This window comes from Lepidochelys olivacea (assembly GCF_965140295.1).
Source record: "Lepidochelys olivacea isolate rLepOli2 genome assembly, chromosome: 5".
Lineage (NCBI taxonomy): Eukaryota > Metazoa > Chordata > Testudines > Cheloniidae > Lepidochelys > Lepidochelys olivacea.
The window spans coordinates 93,050,187-93,068,955 of NC_140415.1; the positions used below are offsets into that span (position 1 = coordinate 93,050,187).

The window sequence follows — 18,769 nt, forward strand, 5'->3', positions numbered from 1 at the left end:
TTTTTAATGCTTTAGCATCGTAGCCTTAACACTTTTAGTCTGTCACAAGTTATGTGGCACTTTGGTGCATTTCTTAGGCTATGGCTACCCTACGAACTGCACAGCTGTACCGCTACAGCTGTGCTGCAGTAACGTGTCCTGTGTAGCCGCTCTTTGCCGGCAGGAGAAAGCTCTCTTGCCGGAATAATGAAACCACCCCCAACAAGCAGCATTAGCTATGTTGGCACAAGAGCCTCTCCTGCCAACATAGCACTGTCCACACCGGTGCTTTTGCCAATGAAACTTGTGTCCTCAGGAGTGTTTTTTTTTTTTCTCCTCACACCTCTGGCCGTCAAGTTTTACCAACAAAAGTGGTAGTGTAGACAAAGCCTTAGCGATCAGCGTTCTCAAGACTCCAGTGTGTTAGGAACTCTGGAAAAAAAAAATTCAGTGCCAGCTTTGGTGTATTTTTCTGAAGAAAAATAATTAGTACTTGTCATGTTCCAGGCTTTCCAGATCGATTAATCCCCCGATCCATATTGACTCTGCCTAAAGCGCTCTTAGCTTTGTACGGTTCTCAGCGTGGATCCGGAGTCTTGCTTTCTAGAAATGAAACATACAGCAATGTTGTTCTCCCTGGCTATGAGGCAGAAGGAGGAAGGGAGCACAGTAATTTCAAAAAGTGTGACTATAAGTACAAGATGTCCCTCGTAGGTGAGCGTGACCTCTCTATGGAGATGAGCATTACAGGCGTGAGTGTCAGATATGCTTGGAGATGTCATCCAGAGCCATGAAACTCTGAGAGGAGTGCTCAAGGACATTTCTAGAGGCACTCCTCAGAAACACCTGTCCATACAATAAGCTGATTTGGAGTACTTCAAACAATTGATCCTTGAAGCAGAAGCCTAAGTTGAGTCCCTGTATTATGGACCAGGAAAAAGATTTTCAGTGTGGGGCAAATGGGCCCATGTGGATCTTTTTAGGTGCCTGTGATGGGGTTTACAGACCCATACTGAGGCTAAGGGAATTGTGGAGCACTATTAGGCCAAGAAGGCCTTTCCCCTCAGCAGCAGCAGAGCATGCTCCAAATGGAGGACCTGCTTAAAAGGGGACTCTGAGACTGTCTGCAGGAAGGCAGCCAGGCTTTAGCTTCTGGAACAGAGGGATCTACCTGGGAAGGATCTGGACTGTGGGTAAGACCCAGCTGGGACGCCAAGGGCCTGGGTCCTCTTTCTACCCCTGTTCTTCCTGATGAGAGAGCAACTGGGCACTGAGCTGGACAACTGACTGTCTGAATTACTGAAACTGGGAGGGAAAATGAGTGCTGGGACATGCCACAAACATGAAGAGAGAACAGGGGAGTTAGGCAGTGGCCCCGCGGAGGCTGGTCTTTTGTACCAGCAAGCGGGAACTGAGACTATCTTAACCTGTTCCCCATTTGGCCCTGGGTTGGGACTGGTGGAAAGGGAGGGCCCAGTTCCCCCTACTCGTCTCTATGCCCCCGGACACTGGAGGATCCCAGGAAGTACCAGGGGACGGTGGAGGCCGCCAGCCCCTCAGATTGCCTGGCAGGGCCATCCTAATGTTATGAGACTGTTAAGCCATGTCCTGCTCTCTAGGCCTGCTGGACCCAAGTGAACACCAGCACAGTACCCCCACAAAACCTGCTAGGTTGCTCTCTTTTTCTGTGTCTGTAATAAAACCTAATTCTCTTTGTTTATTCAGCTGTTATTTTGCCTGTCGGGAACTAGCAAAAGTAGACCAGTGTCTCTGGATCCCTTAGTCACCCGGTTAAGTAGGGCTTGACGCATTTGAAAGCCCCCTGAGTCATGGGATATGAATGTGGTTCTGACAAACTGATGAAAGTGCCATTTAAGCCACTTGATACATGTGAGCTCAAGTTTCTTACATGGAAGGTTATTCTGCTGGTAGCAGTGACTTAAGTTCGCCAATTGAGTGAGCAACCTTGAGTCTTTTTAGTGACTTTCTACCTTATGTCAAGTTTTACAACAAAAAAGGATGGTGCTCTTGTCTCACCCGGAATTCCTTCTAAAGTTGGGATGGATCTCCACTTCAGTCTGCCACTTCTGAACATTTTCTTGCTCTCATGCCCATCCCCTTGAGGTCCTTTTCCACCAGCTCGACAGCCAAAGGTCCGTCATACCTTATTTGGAGTAGACTAAGACTTTAGGAAGTCCACCCAACTTTTTGTTTTAATTGACACTAATTCAGTCGGCACTGTTTTAAAATCCACGTCTAAATGACTGAGGAACTATTTTAAGACATTGTATTTATTACTGCTTTGACCTATGGAGGGCTGCGGATCATATGTCAAACAGTCTGAAGCAGAGTAGCTTTAATTGTTAGCTTCAAGTCCTTTTCAATTGAAGATTTATGCATGAATCTCTGCACACTTTTACTATGCCTTAGTATTGAGAGTTGGCTCCAGGAAAGAGCCCTTCTGATTCTTGGCACTGCAGAACTAATTCCCAAAGTCAGCTTCCCAAGCACTTCCTCCACAGAGAGTTCTGTACTTTTTTACCTTTTGTTCTATTTGTGTTGGCCACATTTGGGACATATTTTTTCTGAGAATATATCCTCTGGGACTGACTGGGTCTGTGTATGTGCCTCTTTTTGTGTTTGGAGATATCTTATCCTGCTCTCTGTACGTACCTTTACCTATCTAATTAAAAGATAGATATATAGTGAGTATACAATTGGATATACATTTTTACTTAATAATAGCTTAGAAAGCTTATGCCCAAATACATTTTTTTTTAGTCTTTAAGGTGTCCCCAGACTCCTCATTGTTTTTGTGGATGCAGACTAACACGGCTACCTCTCCTAGTAATGCTTAGTAATGTTGGGCATTGGCCTAGATTTGTGTGTTGTTATTGCTTTACTTTATTTTGACAAATCCCTCAAGCAGCTCAGTCTTTGAGTGAGAAACCTGTACAGATGGTATGCTTTACCTGTAATTCTTTCTTTCTTGATATTTCACTTGAAACCTGCACCTGCACACCCATATATGTAACTATACACACACTCAGGTGCTTACAGTTGTTACACATTTTACATTTGCCAATCCAAGTTTGTATGTCAAAATATGAACTTCCTGCATGCAGCAGGTACACATGGAAATCTTATGCATATATCTTAGGCACACAACTTTAAATATTTGGCCACTTTTGCATAACAATTTTGATGTTTTGAAACAGGTTAATAAAAACACAAAATAACAGTCCGTGGCCTTTAGTATGGGGGTTTAATGCAATCTTTAAAGTTCAGAAAGATCCTTCGTGCAGTAAGGATTCTGTACTACTTCTGACCTAGTCCACTTTTCTTTTTTTCAGTGCACGGAACAGAGTTATATCACACAATTTTATTTTTAAAAGATATTTTTATTGTTAAATCATTACTTCAGGTTAGAACTGCACATCACCTATTAAACATATGTACAATTATGCATTTGCATTCTTAAAATCATTCCAGTTGAATATAAAATACAACACAGATTTCTGTTTATCAGATGGTGAGAAAAACGTTAAATATCTTGCACTGTAGAAACAAACTGCCTTTGATCTTAAAATGAGCAGAATAGTACTTCTGAGTGCTGATTATACTTGCTGTACAAAACAGGGTTGAGCAGGCAGCAGGGCATCAAGGCTCTGTGGCTTTTTAAAATTAAATAATTCCATTTTGAGATTGCTACAGATTGGAGGCAGGTTTTCTAGTTGTCTTGCAAATTCCTGTAAACATAATAGGCATCTTTTACTCAATTTACCTGTAATTTAATTTCTTGCTAATTGCTCAGTTATTTTTGAATGTTGAGATATTTCTCTCATTTGTGGAGCCAAGTCCATAGTGTGTGACTTGAAGTGTCTGCCTTTACTTATCTTGGTACTGAATCTTAAACATTTCTTTCTGAAGTCCCCTAGTGGATCTACATGTAATAGAATGCATAATTTGTTTTTCATGAGCTTTTCAAATTTACAGTCCTCTAACTTCAAATCAAACAAAACTGGAGGTTTAATCACCCATGACAGAAACATCCAGTTCTGCAAGCATAAATTGTTCTGTCAATGCAAAAATAACAAATGTTCCCCCACATTCCCTCTGAAAAACCTACAAAAATATACTGATTAATGTCCTTTAGAGGCAATTAGCAGCTGTGCCAGGATTCCCTCAGAACACAGTTGTGAATTCTGACCTTTAAGATATTCTCTGCATTTGTTTTGAACATCATATTGTTATGTTTCCCGGGATACCCAGGGTTGTGAGGCACCTTGCTACCACCTGCCCTTCGTGTGAGGAAACTTTGTGCCTGCTTTGGGTCAGCTCCCCAGCTGCACTGGTCACGGGCTACACAAGCGCTTCCCTCTAGCCTCGCAGGCCCTGCTGCCACTCTACAGGTAGCAATTGGCACATGCCAACCCGTGAACCTTCTGAGCATCTTCTGGAGTGTCCAGGCCCTGGTCCACTGAAAATTCGCAGTATTCACAGATCCTCTGCTTCTAAAGAAACAGTACATCTCAGCTTACCAGTTTCACCTCAGATCACTGTTCCGCTTAACACACAGCACTTACATATGTTTACAGTGAAACCCAGTATAAATTTATTTAACAAAGCACAGAATTCAAGTAATAGCAAGTAGAAGTACTGGAAACAAATGTATACATATAAAATAAAATCATGACATGCATTCTAGAGCCTAGACTTAATTAACAGGATACTCTCGTATCTTGTAGTGTATTGCTCACCCAACATCCTTGAAGCACTTTACAGCCAGGCTGGCCTGGGACTCTCCTTTCATGAGATAAGCATGCTGTCAGTTTGGGATGCTGTCCTGTTTATGAATAAAGACAAAAGGTTTGCTCTTGTGTATTTAGAGTGGAAAGAGATATGTCGCTTCATTGGCACCAGCAAGGACTGCCAGTACAACTGTCAGGATGGCACTATGTATGCGGTTTTATTCCATTTTCCAGTTGAACTAGTTATGAATTATAAGCACATATGGGTTAAGTCTGTTTAGTGACCCAGCATATCTTTTGCTAACCGGTGAATGCAATGTGCTTTCTAGAGCAACACCTTTCTGATGGATGTGAACATCCTCTGGTTTTGTCCACCATCGAGAACTGGAGCACATCTCTAAAGGGAGATGCACTTTCCCAGTTGCACTTTTCTGTTCTTCTCCCACCTATTCCAGGGCACAGGACAGGTCAGACTTTGACCTTAGCTGAGGAATCTAAGTCCCAAACCTTGAAATGTAGAATACCTTTATAACCTTCCTCCCCATGCAGGAGGAATACTCAGCTTCCTGGTGAGAGCAGCTTTAAGTCCCATGCATGGGCTAGGGATCTAGCCCTAGATAATTACAAATGCACCCACAGATAACATTGGTTGTGCAACTCTGACGGCTGAATTTATTTTTTTTTTAAAATAAGGATCATAGTGTCATTTTGTCCAGATACTTTGTGTGTCTTTTTTATGGCCTGTTGTTTCACCTTGCTATGTTGTAATGTATTACATATTTTTATATTTGTGTGTAATTCAGCTGTTTTCTTAGCAACTGCTAAGTGAGAAAGATGGTATTGAAGATATTGCATTATACATTATGAGACAGTTGGAAATATTTAAAAATAACCTCCTCTTCTGTTCCCTAGTGGGATATTTTTATTGGCCATGTTAGAAGCCTGTCATTTGATTCGTTCTGAGCAACTGGCTTTAGTCCTTTAAACACAGTGGAAACTTAGTGAAAGGTCAGAGCCGGTATGGGTGGTAGTTTAACAAGGCTGTGATAGAAAATATAATAGTCAGTATGGTGAAATGTCTGGTAAAAATCCAAACCAGGAAAAGTATTCATTTGCATATGGTTAACCACTGTAGCAAAGATGTGTGTATTCGCTTGCTGAGGCATGGGTCAAGGATCATAGCTAGAAGTGCTGGTAAGTTTCATTCTAATATACTCAGCTGCTTGTTGGACTCTTTTCAGAGAAGTCTGGTGTCCAGTTTTCTTTGTAGTTTGTCATACTAAAAATAGATCATTCTGATGGAAGCAGAATATATTGTTGTTAACAGAATACTATTTTAATGGGGTGGAGAGAAAGAGGAACTACTGAGAGCTGGAAAAAGGATCAGATCAAAAGATGAATGAGATCCACTGGATAAATTATTTAACATGCTGTATATTTAAGTGTGAATTATTCATTTTTGCTAGCAAGTGGAATTTTACTCCTGCAGTCTTTCAGGAAAGAAAAAAAGATATAAACCTATGATAAGTTTAGACACAACAAAACAGCCCTAGAAAGAGTAGTTAGGGACCTTTTGAATGATAGCTGAAATACAATAATGACTATTCTTAGCTTATCTCTGATATTTCACTAATTACAACTGACCGGGTTGAACTGCCAATCCATGCCATTTTTTTCATGTAATTGAACCCCAGTGTTTTTTTGGATTTCTTTATTTTGCAATAATTGAAGGTTTATTCAATGTATTAATTAATGGGGTGCAATTGAAAAATAATGGGCTTGATATTGATGTACATCAGGACGAATTCCATGGAAGTAAAAAACTTTAACCGTAAAATAGATGTAGTCAGACTCAAGTCCAGTTTTATATAATATCTCTTTTTGTGATACTGTTTGTTTACTTATTGCACTTCAGTCAGCCAGGGCTATGTAAATTGACTGGTCAGTTTAACTTTCTTTTCAGTCAGTTTAATTTTTTGGTTTCCATGCACTTAGAACAATGTGTTTTTTGTCTAATTTTCTTTTAAACTACATCTCTATTAATATTAAGTTTTTAACCCCTTCTCTCTTTGACCAAAACCTAAATTTCCAAGAGAATTCACTGTATCACCCCATGCCTTGGTGCTGCTGTAGTGGGTACAAAGGGGTTACAAAGGTATCATAAGACCCCCAGTGCAGCAGGGCTTTTGAGATGTGCCCCCACCTCCACCTTTCCCAACAGGATGCCCCAGCATTGGGGGCATTCCAGGGCGGATGGCACGGGGAGAGAATGGCCTGGGTGTTGTTACACTCCAGAAATTCAGCATCCCTGCAGTGGCCCAAACGCATTCTCTGAGTACATGCAAATCACCTCTCCTGCTGGACCTACAGCCAGTGCAGTGATTAATCTGGACGTTGGGACATAAATTAGTTTCTGATAATGTGGATTGAAAACAATGCTACTTGTATGGCTTTCATCCTTACTGGTAAATTTATACCAAATCCCTGTATCAATTAAAATAGAAAAGTGGGAACAGGAGTGGATGTGGCCTCCTGATGCAATGGCTGCATTACATTAAACTGCCAAGGGGGCACTGACCACCTGCAGCAGCACCCTCTGCTCCAGCACTGCAAACCTAATCCTGGCCAGTGCAGAGTGGAGGTTCGGGGGGGCTGGCGAATGAGCCAGCCCTGTACGGTGGCTCCGGTCCTGCAGCCCTGTGCCTAGTTCTTCACTTGGGCATTGCAACCTAGTGCACAGGATCACAGCATAACTCATGTTTGGCCAGGCTACCCTTCTGTCATGACAGGAGGCAGCTGGGCCAAATATAAATGGGTGGTGTTGCAGCCTAATGCATGGGGTCACAACACCACTCAGGTTTGGACTGGCTGGGCCAAAACTGAGTGGTGCTATGACCCCGTGTACCAGGTTGCAACATCTGGAGTGATAAGCTGGGCCCAGCCCTGCAGGGCAGGAGCTGCTGCTGTGGGACCTCCACTCCACACAAGGCCAGGAGAAATGTATGTTTGCCTGGTTTTGCACCCTTGCTGTCATGATTTCTGTGGATGCAAGTGAACCCATGTGAAAATGGCCTTGGATAGGGAACCTATTCATATTCAGGCTACAGCATTGCAACTTCACAAACATCTTGAGAGAAATCTCCCAAAATGCTTGGATTGACTTAAAAATCATGTTTAAAAAAGACAAACTTGATGCTTTTGGGTGTGCTTTCTGGTTTTTGAACACTTTGGAGGAAAGTGTCTTGTTTTGAGTGTGTTTCAGGAATTTCATCCTAAAATGATCAAAAAAGCCACACAGAAATTGGGGACCTTCCTCCCTTTTACTTCTGATAGATGGTGTCCCACATGTCCCTTCCCCAGGCACTGATCTTTGCTGTCACCTCTGTGCCCTCCTTTTTGCAGCCTCCTGTCTTGCTCTTTCTACTTCTGCAGGGCAGGGCTCCTGTCCAGCTTTTAATGCTGGAGACAGCCCCCTGCTCCAGTCATCCCAACTCCTGGATGCTGGCCCTGCCAAGCGCACACTCTATCCTATGCTATGTACCTCCTCCCAGGACACTGCCCCTGGCTCTCCTGCCCAGCTCTTCCTTCCCCGGCCTATGCCCAATTCTGGGACACGGCAGCTAGGCAGGAGCTGAATTCCGAGAGGCTGGAGGGAGGGGAGAAACATACTCCTGGGATCCCTTTTCTATGGCTTGCTCTGCTTTGCTTCCCTCACCCCACTTAATGCTGGACAGACGGGGAGGATGGGTGAGAACGGCCTCTGCTGACCCAAACACAACTCCCTGCTTCTTTGGTTTCCTCCTGGGCACAGGCAGCAGCTCTCTCAGTGGAGCAAAAGGGTGTCTCTGCAGGACACAGAAAGCAGAGCCCTGGGCCTCTGTCCAAAGCCTGCAGCAGCCTCCGGTGGCTGCAGGGAGAACTGCAGCATCAGTTATAGTCAGGCAGAAATCCCTGCCTGCCTGCACTTCTTGTCAGAGGCTAGTTTTATTATTGCTGTGAAAGTTGGCAACTGCAATGGTATTTTAGTTAGCTTTACAGTACAACCAAAACAAATTGGAATTACCAGCAGGAAAGCAGGCAGCTGGCTAATTATGCAAGGTAGATATGAAAGCTTGAGCTCTTCTTCAGAGTGAAATTCATTTCACTTGGATAAAGCCAGAGTGCACATAAACCCCAAGTACAAAATTAATGCAGGCTTGAGATGAAGTCCACTCACTTTCAACCCTGAGACCACAACACAGGGGCAGCGGTGGAGTTCCCATGCGGCTGCTATGCTACTCCAACCAATTGTAAAGGAAGTTTGAGATAAGGGATCCCAGTAATCGCCCAACTCACCCATACTGCCATGCTTCACTATGGTCTAAGCAAGCCAGACAACTCCTCCGCCACACGGGATTGTGAAGGCCCCCACTCCATGATAATTGTATTCACTATCTCAACACAGTATTGCTCTGAGGCTTAAGTGCTGTGGTGGGCTTGCACAGGTGAATTTCATTCTTACTGAAAACAACATGCAAATGCCCTGTATTTCTACGTTAGTCAATAGTAGAGTGGATGTTATTACTTGTAGCTGATAACTCCTCTGCACTAATAATGTATGCACAAGGAAGTATCTCCTTTCCTATCTAAAAACTTGCAGGATGAAGAAAGGAGATGGGGGGAAGAACCTGCCTTATCTCAGGTTTAATTGTTTTACTTTGTGTCGTTTTGAAATTTCTGCGTGATTTAGTTTTACTTTTGAGCGTATTGTCAGAACTAACATCCCTCCTCATGTAATTTTTTTACTACAGACAAAAACCACCCATCTACCCACCATTTTTTCCCCCCAGTTGGTATGTAAAGCTGTACAATATATCCAGTCACCTAAAGCAGAAGTTTCACTAAGATGCACTACATTTTTCTAGGTCACTATAAAGAATCTATATTAACTGGAAATATAATGGAGCTGGGGCTCCTCTAGATCCTACTTAATCTTCAGCTGATGGTTTTGGGCCATTAATAGCTGGTGAAAGTTATACCAGGGGACCAGCTCGGTCCTGGTGCACAGTGTACTCCTGCTGTAGTGTTTGTTTGCCTCTTATGCTATCACCAGCAGGAGAGTGAATTTGTGTGGGGGGGTGGAGGGTGAGAAAACCTGGATTTGTGCTGGAAATGGCCCACCTGATGATCACTTTAGATAAGCTATTACCAGCAGGACAGTGGGGTGGGAGGAGGTATTGGTTCATATTCTCTCTGTGTATATATAAAGTCTGCTGCAGTTTCCACGATATGCATCTGATGAAGTGAGCTGTAGCTCACGAAAGCTTATGCTCTAATAAATTGGTTAGTCTCTAAGGTGCCACAAGTACTCCTTTTCTTATGCAACTGTTCATGTTTTAATCTGCAGTTGTGGAAATGAGGTTTAGAGCCATCCCAACTTGTTTTGGAGTATAGAGTACATAGCTGAAGGGAGGAATTGGGTCCTGACTGGTTCAGTAAGATTTTATTCTGTGAAACTGGTACAATTGCCCCAAACTGTTGCAAACCTTTGGTATAGAGATACAATATAGAAGATAAAAGAGATGCCATTCTAAAGTGATCTGATGCAAATAATATGTACGAAAGGATCTTTATCTATGGACTGTAAGTGCCTATAAAGTACACAAAGCATGAATGAAAGAAGCAGTGCTTTCAGAATGTAATTTAATATTCAACCCAGAGATTCTTTTTTTAGTCCAAATACGCACAGTAAAAAAAAAACAAAAAAAAAAACCCACCTTAACTAGTATTGAAAAAACAGTAGACTGTAAACTCCCAGAAAACTTTATTAAATAATGTATCCTCCCTGACTGAATAGGGTTGAAGAGAAAATAGGGTTCAGACACGAGTAAGTGCAAAAGATTCCCAGGTGTGACAGACTAAATTAAATAGTCTCCAAGATTACTTTCGGGTTTTTCATCTCTCTTTCACCAGGATCTCAAAGTCTTAGGGATTTTCTTTTAACATGGGCTCATCATTTTAGTTAACCTTCAATTCAAATGCTCTTGAAATATATCCAAACACTAACAAAGGGGCCAACTTCTAAGATGATGTAAACTCTGCTGGAAAATTTGTTGTGGCATAATGTCAAAAAGTTTGCATTGCTGTATCTTGACAGTGTGTTCTCATATAATTTTATAAAATCTCAACATTTTGAATCATGTTCTGCCATAATGGCATGGCACTTATGATATGATGCCATGTCATGACACGACTCTATCAAACTGTAATGAACCCCAAAATATATACTACTCTACTTTACTAGGACTGGAAATTTAACTTGAAATAAGTGGACAATGCAAGTTTCCAGAATCCTTGATTCCACAAATGTTCTTGTAAGTGCTGAGTGTGAAGGAAAGAAGAGAAGAGATTTAGTTTTTTATTTTTCAGATCGACCTGGCAGTTAGAAACACTGGCCTGTATTCTTCATTGCCAGACACCACCTGCAGTAATTTACACTTGTCCCAAGCAGGTGTATAGCACTACCGTTCTGATTTGATAGGCTTTTGCACCACTATAAAGGACAACATGATATGCAAGGTAGTGGAAAAAATAGCCCCCTTTTGACTTGCAAACTAAGGGCACTTGATACAGAGAATAAATGTAGAACACTGACATGTTTACAAGATCACTTTTCTAGCCATAATCCCACATTTACAGGGGATAACTGCTGAAGCGTATATTTATGGTGAGAACTCAACATAGGACATTTACTCATGACATGCAGCATTGGATTATGCTGTAGCTGTTTTATTCAGAATTCCTGTTTGACGTTCAGAAAAATCTTCTGCCCACTGCCAACATGCGAATGCCCTATTTTTCTTTTGCTGAAGTTGAGGATAATGTATAATATCTTAAGTACCATATTAGTGAATGACTGTGGATAACGTAAATTGATAGCCCTAATTGGTTTGGCTTTTTCATGAGTGGTCCCCTTGATAGCCTTTCTCCTAAATAATTAGCTCAAACTAAATAATAGCGCTGTGTAACTGGGACCTGCCATTCCATTCTCATGTCTTAACGCTTCATGCTACCTCTCAGAAAATCATGAGCTGAAGGAATTTACTCTGCTGCCTTCTTCCGGCATGTTACCAGCAAGCCAAATGAAGTTTGCTAGATGTCTGAGATGAGAACAATGTTAATCATACTAATATGATCTTCCTTGTATGTGTTCTCTATGCATATTATGCACACTGGAATTCACCATGGGGAGGGGGAGATGGCTCAGAGGCACAAATGAGGGTGACCTTGCTTTGGAGCAGTTGCAGTTGTCCCCTGTGTTATAGGAATTATGTTAAGAAGGTATTAGTGTTCTCATACCAGTGTAAGGACATCTGTGCTGAGATGGTCAAAAATCAATTACAAGGCTCATGACCTAGGATTGACTGAATCTAGGAACTTCACTACACGAAGCCTGGTGTGAAGCCATCAGCCATGGCCACTCTGGCTGGTGCAACAGTCCTTGATAGACTGTGCATGTTGGGTGGTGTCTTAATGATCATAGACAAATGGAATGATAGTGGTCTTCTTTAGCTAGCTAGTCAACTAGAGAAAACATAATATATACAGAAACACCAGCAGTCTCCATAAACTGGTTTAGTAATGCTTTACAGTGTAACTACAAGAAAAATGTATACTGACGTCCCCCCCACCCTCAAAAAAAGTGAGAAGGCCCCTGATTTCTGAGTCGAATAATTTTTAATATAATTGGTCATTTGAGCAATAATGCAGCTACATTTTAAAACTGAAGTAGTGAACACCTATTCAGAATGATCTCGTCTGCACAACTGGCTGTACTGTGGCTGTCTTTTTAACTAGGATTATTGTTTTTCAGTCCCTGCCCTGTTTTATATGGTTACAAAGTAGTCACACATCTCTGTGGCAGAACCCAGAGTTTCACATCTTTCCTGGAGAGGTTAAGCAAGGGCTCGTGTGTATTGATTTTACATTTGGTTTTATATCTGTTGTCCTATGACGGAGCTCTACTTTGATCGCCACTTTTGTTAACACTGAAAGACTTTGCAGGTCTAGTACACGTGGCACTGGAGAAACAGCTTTCATTTTATTTCTCATTATCCAGTAATTAATGGCCATGCATCTTATTATTTTATACCTCACTTTTGTCATGTAGCATCTGGCTGTGGTCCTCCATGGCATTACTCTCATTTTATATTAAAACTGTAATGGTGGCTTAGGGCCTTTGTTTCTACTGGTACCTAGGCTTTTGCTTTAAGCAAAGTACTGGGAGTCAGCTGATCTGGATTCTAATTACAGCTCTGACATGAGGTTCTGGGGTTACTTTGGGCAAGTCACTTAATCTCTTTGTGTTTGGTTTTGTCCTCCGAAGATGGATGCACCTGTGTACCTCCCAGGGTTGTTGCAAGGCTTTATTAATCATTTGTAAAGCTTTAAGGCTTGGATGCACAAAAGGAGTTGAGTGTCTAAGTCCCTGTTTCAGTTCCAGGACCACTGCAAAGCACAAAACCCCCACTGAACCCTGTAGGTGCCTAAATTCCGGCCTCAGGGCATGTGCACTGCCATCTCACTCTAGGCATCTGGACACGTATTTCCCACCTAAGCCCCAGAGCGATTCACAAACCAGGGAAAGATGGACGTTCAGCTGTCTAACTTGCATGGGGGAATCAATGTTTTTCACCCATTGACAATATAAGTATTTATGAGTAGGATGGAGATGGTGATTGTGAAATGCTCAGGAAGGTTAGAGAGACTACAGAAACAGAAAACCCAGTAATGGGGGGATTTCAGGTACCCCCATATTGATTGGGTACATGACACTTCAGGATGGGATGCAGAAATAAAATTTATAGCCACCATAAATGACTGCTTCTTGGAGCAGCTAGTCCTGGAACCCAAAAAGGGAGAGGTAATTCTTGATTTAGTCCAAAGTGGACCACAGGATATTGTACAACAGGAGAATGTACCTGAACTGCTCGGTATTAGCAACATAATGTAGTTAAATTTAACATCACTGGAGTGTGGGGGAACCAAACAAACCCAAAACAGTAGCATTTAACTTCAAACAGGAACTACACAAAAATTAGGAAGCTAGTTAAACAGAAATTAAAAGGAACACTCATAAGAGTGAAGTGCCTGCAAACTGCTTGGAAACTATTTAAGAAGACCATAATACAGGCTCAAACTAAATGTGTACTCAAAATTAAAATTTAAAAAAAAATAGAGGACCACAAAAATAAAAAAGCCACCATGGCTAAACCGAGTAAAAGGGGCAATGAGAGGCCAAAAGACATCCTTTAAAAATTGTAAGTCTGATCCTTGTAAGGAAAATAGAAAGGAGCATAAACTCTGGTAAGCCAAGTGTAAAAGTATAATTAGGCAGGCCAAAAAAGAATACGAATATCAACTAGCAAAAGACACAAAAAACTAACAGCAAAAAATGTTTTAAGTACATCAGAAGCAGGAATCCTTGTCAGTGCCAACTAAAGAGAATATAGTGTCATATTGGAGGAAACCTAGTGGGTTAGGAGCAGAGAAGAAAGTGAAGGGAGAGACTTCAGGGCATTGGGGAGATGGAAAACTCGAGAACAAAAGAAAGGAAGAAAAAGGCACAGAGTGGTGAGAATAAGGAAGATTTAGTGTGAGGGAGGAGGGCTGGAAAAGAGAGAAGCATCAAGGAGTGGGAAATGAGACCAATAACAAGGAGGGAGTGTAGACGAGAGAGGGACGACAAAGGAAGGAGACAGACATGGGAGAGAGAGATTCCTATCAGGACCCAGGGTATCCATTCACTTCCATCCATATCTCCTATTGTGTAGTCCCTCTTCTCCTTTCACATGGTCTCCTCTTGACAAGAATTTGTAATAACCTGTCTTGATGTCATGATACCTGTGGTTGAATGGTAGGGATTAAATTTCCCAACCTCTAGGTGTTATCCTATCACTTTCCTGTCTCTCTCATTTCAAATGAAGGGTGAAGCTACATTTTCCTAGCTGCATCCTAGTAACACCTGTTTGTATAGTAAAAACAGGAGTTGGATGATTGGAAGTCTGCCTTCTAGTAGAAAATTATCTCTTTTGCTTGCCATATGCTGCAGTTAACCACAAATATTAATGGCCTTAATTGTATGCTAAGATTAAAAGGTAATCGGGCCTCAAGTTTCAGAGGATTGAGTTCCTGTAAAAGACACTCCTCCTCTTCTGCAGATTAGGTGGAATTTAAAAAGGGAATGTCATATTTAATCTAAGCCAGCCACAACTATACAGTACTAAAACTTTACCAATTTCAGTAATCAAGTTATAAGCAAGTGATTGTGGAATCCTCCTGCCACCCCTGTGTTCTGACAGAACATTTCGTTTGTACAATTTCTTATACAAGATCCTACTGAAAGGATGAATTTGTCCGACATCAGAAATTGAGTCCTTTTTATCTCCCTTCTTTAGGTATCCAGCTGCCTAAGGAAGATGAAATCTCCATACCTGTGGTATCTAATTCCCCTGCTAAGGATGTTGGGGAGAGTGTAGATCTCACCATTGAAGAGGAAGAGAAGATCAAAGAGGAACCTCTAACCATCTCAGAACTGGTGTACAACCCAAGTGCCAGCTTGCTGCCCACCCCAGTTGATGATGATGAGATTGACATGCTCTTTGACACCCCATCAAGAGCAGAGAATGAGAGAGAAGATACAGATTCATTTGAGGAACTGGAAGCGGATGAAAATGCATTTTTGGTTGCTGAGGAAGAGGAGCTGAAAGAAGCCCGTAGAGCACTTAGGTGCAGTTATGACTTTGTAATGGGCAACATGCAGGTAAATGCCTTCGTGAAGAGTTTCTCCAGGCTTCTTTTTGTAGGTCTTGGACTGTTATTGTTTGTGTTTCCACTCCTCCTTGTCCTCTTGGAGTCGGACCTTGATATCTCCTTTCTTCATGAAATCCGTCAGACGCCAGAGTTTCAGCAATTTCACATTGAATATTACTGTCCTCTTAGGCAGTGGATAGCTTGTAAAATAAACTTCATTCGTGACATGCTGGGAAACTCTTAAATGTTAAAGAAATATGATACAACTAAGGGCTATATTCAAAATTTTAGTTAGCATTAGCTTCTCATAATGCCCATGAGGCCATCAGCAGGTAGCTATCTTCATTTTCAATCCATTACAGACTGTTCAAGATCTAACATTTACTTTTCATAAACAGTTGCTTTAGTTATAGGCTTATCTGGTGGCCTTTAAATAACCAAGAAGAGGTCTTATTTTTATTTCAGTGTTGAGTTCCTGATCATCTCTTGCATCAGACAAGACTGGATAGTACTAGGGTTCATTATCTGTAACATTACAAGCCATGACATTCTGAATCTCAATGATAGTAAAATCGAGAGGGAAATGTTTTTGAATATACTCCTTAGTGGTGTAAAAATCTTTTCTAACCAATGCCTATACAAGCAATGTTTATTATGCTCGGTTTTTGTTTCTTGGTTTGTTTTTTGTTTTTGTTTTTTTAAATATTTTTATGTGTTGAAAATATTTTGGTAAATTTTTAGCAAAAGATGACTTCTGAAGTCATTTAAGTGTACAGGTTGGTAAAATTAATGCACAAGGGCCTGTAAGGGATTTTTTAATGTTTTACCAATGGTTTGTTTTTAAAATATTTTGGATGGACAATGCGTTTATTATAACTCTATAAAAGATGGCCTGCAGTTTGTAGAACACAGAAAGTTTATTCAAGTGCGGGGGGACTGGTGAGGGGAGATGAAATGACACAAAATCCTCAAGTAAGTTTTTAATGGCACAGTTCTAAAGCTAAAGGTGGTGAATATCATTGAGACAATGATAGTCCACCTTCATCTGTGTGTTGTCATCTTACACTTCAATCAGTGGTAAATTTTTACAAGACAGTGTAAGTTTTGCCAGAAGGTGATGGATCTTTGGACTAAATGTAGATTATTGTACATAACATGGAAAGATGAAGAGATAGTAAGTATCAGAAATGTCTAGCTATATTGGTAGATAAGTAACCTACTTTTTTAAATGGCTAGAGAATAAACAGTATACAATACTTTAAAAATCAAGGCATTAGATTGTACAGTTGAGATGCAGATATTCTACTGAATCATAATAAAAGGTCAAAATATTTTTAAGAGAAATATGTTGGTTCTTTATTTCTTTTGTCACTATTCTGTGAAACGCATCCCGGAGAATCATCATTTAATGTGTTTTTACTTCCTGTGCATGCTGATTGTTTTACCATGTATGTGTGGCATTGTACTCGTACTATTTCCCTATTGATAGGACTCCAGTCAATGAGGTTCATTGTTACTTTAATGTGCTAAGGATTTGCTCCCAATATTGTGTAGAGAATATACATAAAACCTCATAAGCATTTAGAAAGATCAGTAGGATACCCCCATCCCAATCCAAATGCTACAGAAAATAGGAAATTGTATTTTGTAAACTGGAACATCATCTTAGAGGATTGTTTTTTAAATCAAAATCATTAGGCGTGATCCTTCAGCCATAATACTCCCATTAAAGCCAGTGGAAGTTTTGCCTATGTACTGGCTGCAACTTCACCTCATAATGTCTGTGTACTTTATAAAGAGATTTTTTTCAATAAGAGATATTTGAGTCTGTCATATTGTACATACATATTGTAACGGTAATTCATATACTTCAGAATCATTTATGCTTGACAATGGGAATTGCAACGCTGTTTCCTCTAAATCTTTGCAAATGATCAGTATGAAATTTCCAACAGGGGAATTTTTCTCCTTTTTCTTATTTGACACCTCTAAAAGGATAAAACAATCATAGCTCTTAGGAATTGTTCTTCTCCATTGTGACCATTTGGGTTGTTTCCCCATTTCCCAATGAACAAAGACTACGTAGAACCATTTAGTCCCCTCTCTTCTAACTCTTTCGTCACTAGCTTGGTCCCAATGACCATCACTATTGATTAGTCGTCTTGTGTGTATTTCATCTTGCGTAACATCCAGCTAAACGATCTGTTCCCCTTAAACAAGAATTATCCAGCCTAATAGAACTTTTGAGAGTGAACTAAAGTAGACACTTGTCCTTTACAGGATATTATTCATACAAATGATTTCCTACACAAAGATGTCAGCTGAGGGATTCTAGGTGGTGATAGTTATGAAAGCTGGCAGTCTGCTAGAATACAGGGGCAGGGTTCCATGCTGGATCCTATTAAGTCCTTTTATTATAAAAAGTTAGGCGCTGTGTTCTAAAGTGTAGTTTTGTCTATGTAAATTCATAGAGCTCCAGAAACAGGAGCAGTTGTTTTGTTTGATTTAACTCTATCAGAAAATGGTTAAGTTGCATGAGGAAAAGATTACCTCAGAGAACTGATAGTGCAATAAGGAGATATGTAGATTGAATGCAAGAGAGAGACTGTGTGTGTATATTTTACTGTATGCGTATACAGCCCTGGCCTTTAAAGTTCCTCCCACCATGCAGGAGCTTTTCTGGTCTATAAACTGAATTCCACTGAGAAACATAGAGTTCTTGTAACATACCATTTTACGACATAAGACTTGGGACTTTAAAGGGCTGGAACTTTGTATAATATACACACACTGTGTGTAATACACAAACACACAGTATGGCATATACATATCCGCACATGTAGAAACAATCTTGTATTTAGTGCTGACTATGACAGAGTTGGATTATGAAGAATTTGTAGGTACAGTATTGTGTATTTGTCTGTGCTTGGATATATGGTAAAATGTTATGTACTTGAAATCTATTTTGTGGTTTGTCTAATATTTATAAATGCTACTCTGGGAAGAATTAAAAATGGGTTTATTTCATTGAAATACAAAAGACCTGGGGGGAAAAATGTACCTGTAACTCAAGCCTTATCTTTGTACAGTGCATTTCACATTTCTCTGTCAATATCCTGATTGTTTTGTATGTTGATATGATGGCAGGAATCCCTAATAAAAATACACTGGGAAAAAAAGCACTCTGCAATGATGGCACTTCTTATGATAAAGGAATGTTTCTTAGTGTTAGATATCAACCTAAATTC

The 18,769-nt window shown here is 40.7% G+C and overlaps 1 protein-coding gene and 1 long non-coding RNA gene across 4 annotated transcripts in view; one reads left to right on the forward strand and one right to left on the reverse strand.

The window, feature by feature from the left end:
- FRMD3 (FERM domain containing 3) overlaps nt 1-18,688 on the forward strand; it is a 226,847-nt gene extending 208,159 nt beyond the window's left edge. For both annotated transcript variants that reach the window (XM_084628730.1, XM_084628729.1), the window contains exon 14: nt 15,167-18,688. In XM_084628730.1, coding sequence (XP_084484856.1) covers nt 15,167-15,765 — 599 coding nt within the window. In that variant the 3' untranslated portion in view covers nt 15,766-18,688. The remainder of the gene's footprint in view (nt 1-15,166) is intronic.
- The window catches only part of LOC311520863, a 30,309-nt gene continuing 15,062 nt past the window's right edge, over nt 3,523-18,769 (reverse strand). The window contains exons 3-4 of one of the 2 annotated variants that reach the window (XR_014711717.1): nt 4,740-4,825; nt 3,523-3,728 (exon numbers count right to left, since the gene is read on the reverse strand). This is a non-coding gene — a long non-coding RNA (uncharacterized lncRNA). Of the gene's footprint in view, nt 3,729-4,113; nt 4,494-4,739; nt 4,826-18,769 lie in introns of those variants that run through there. The other variant, XR_014711718.1, reaches the window with a different exon arrangement.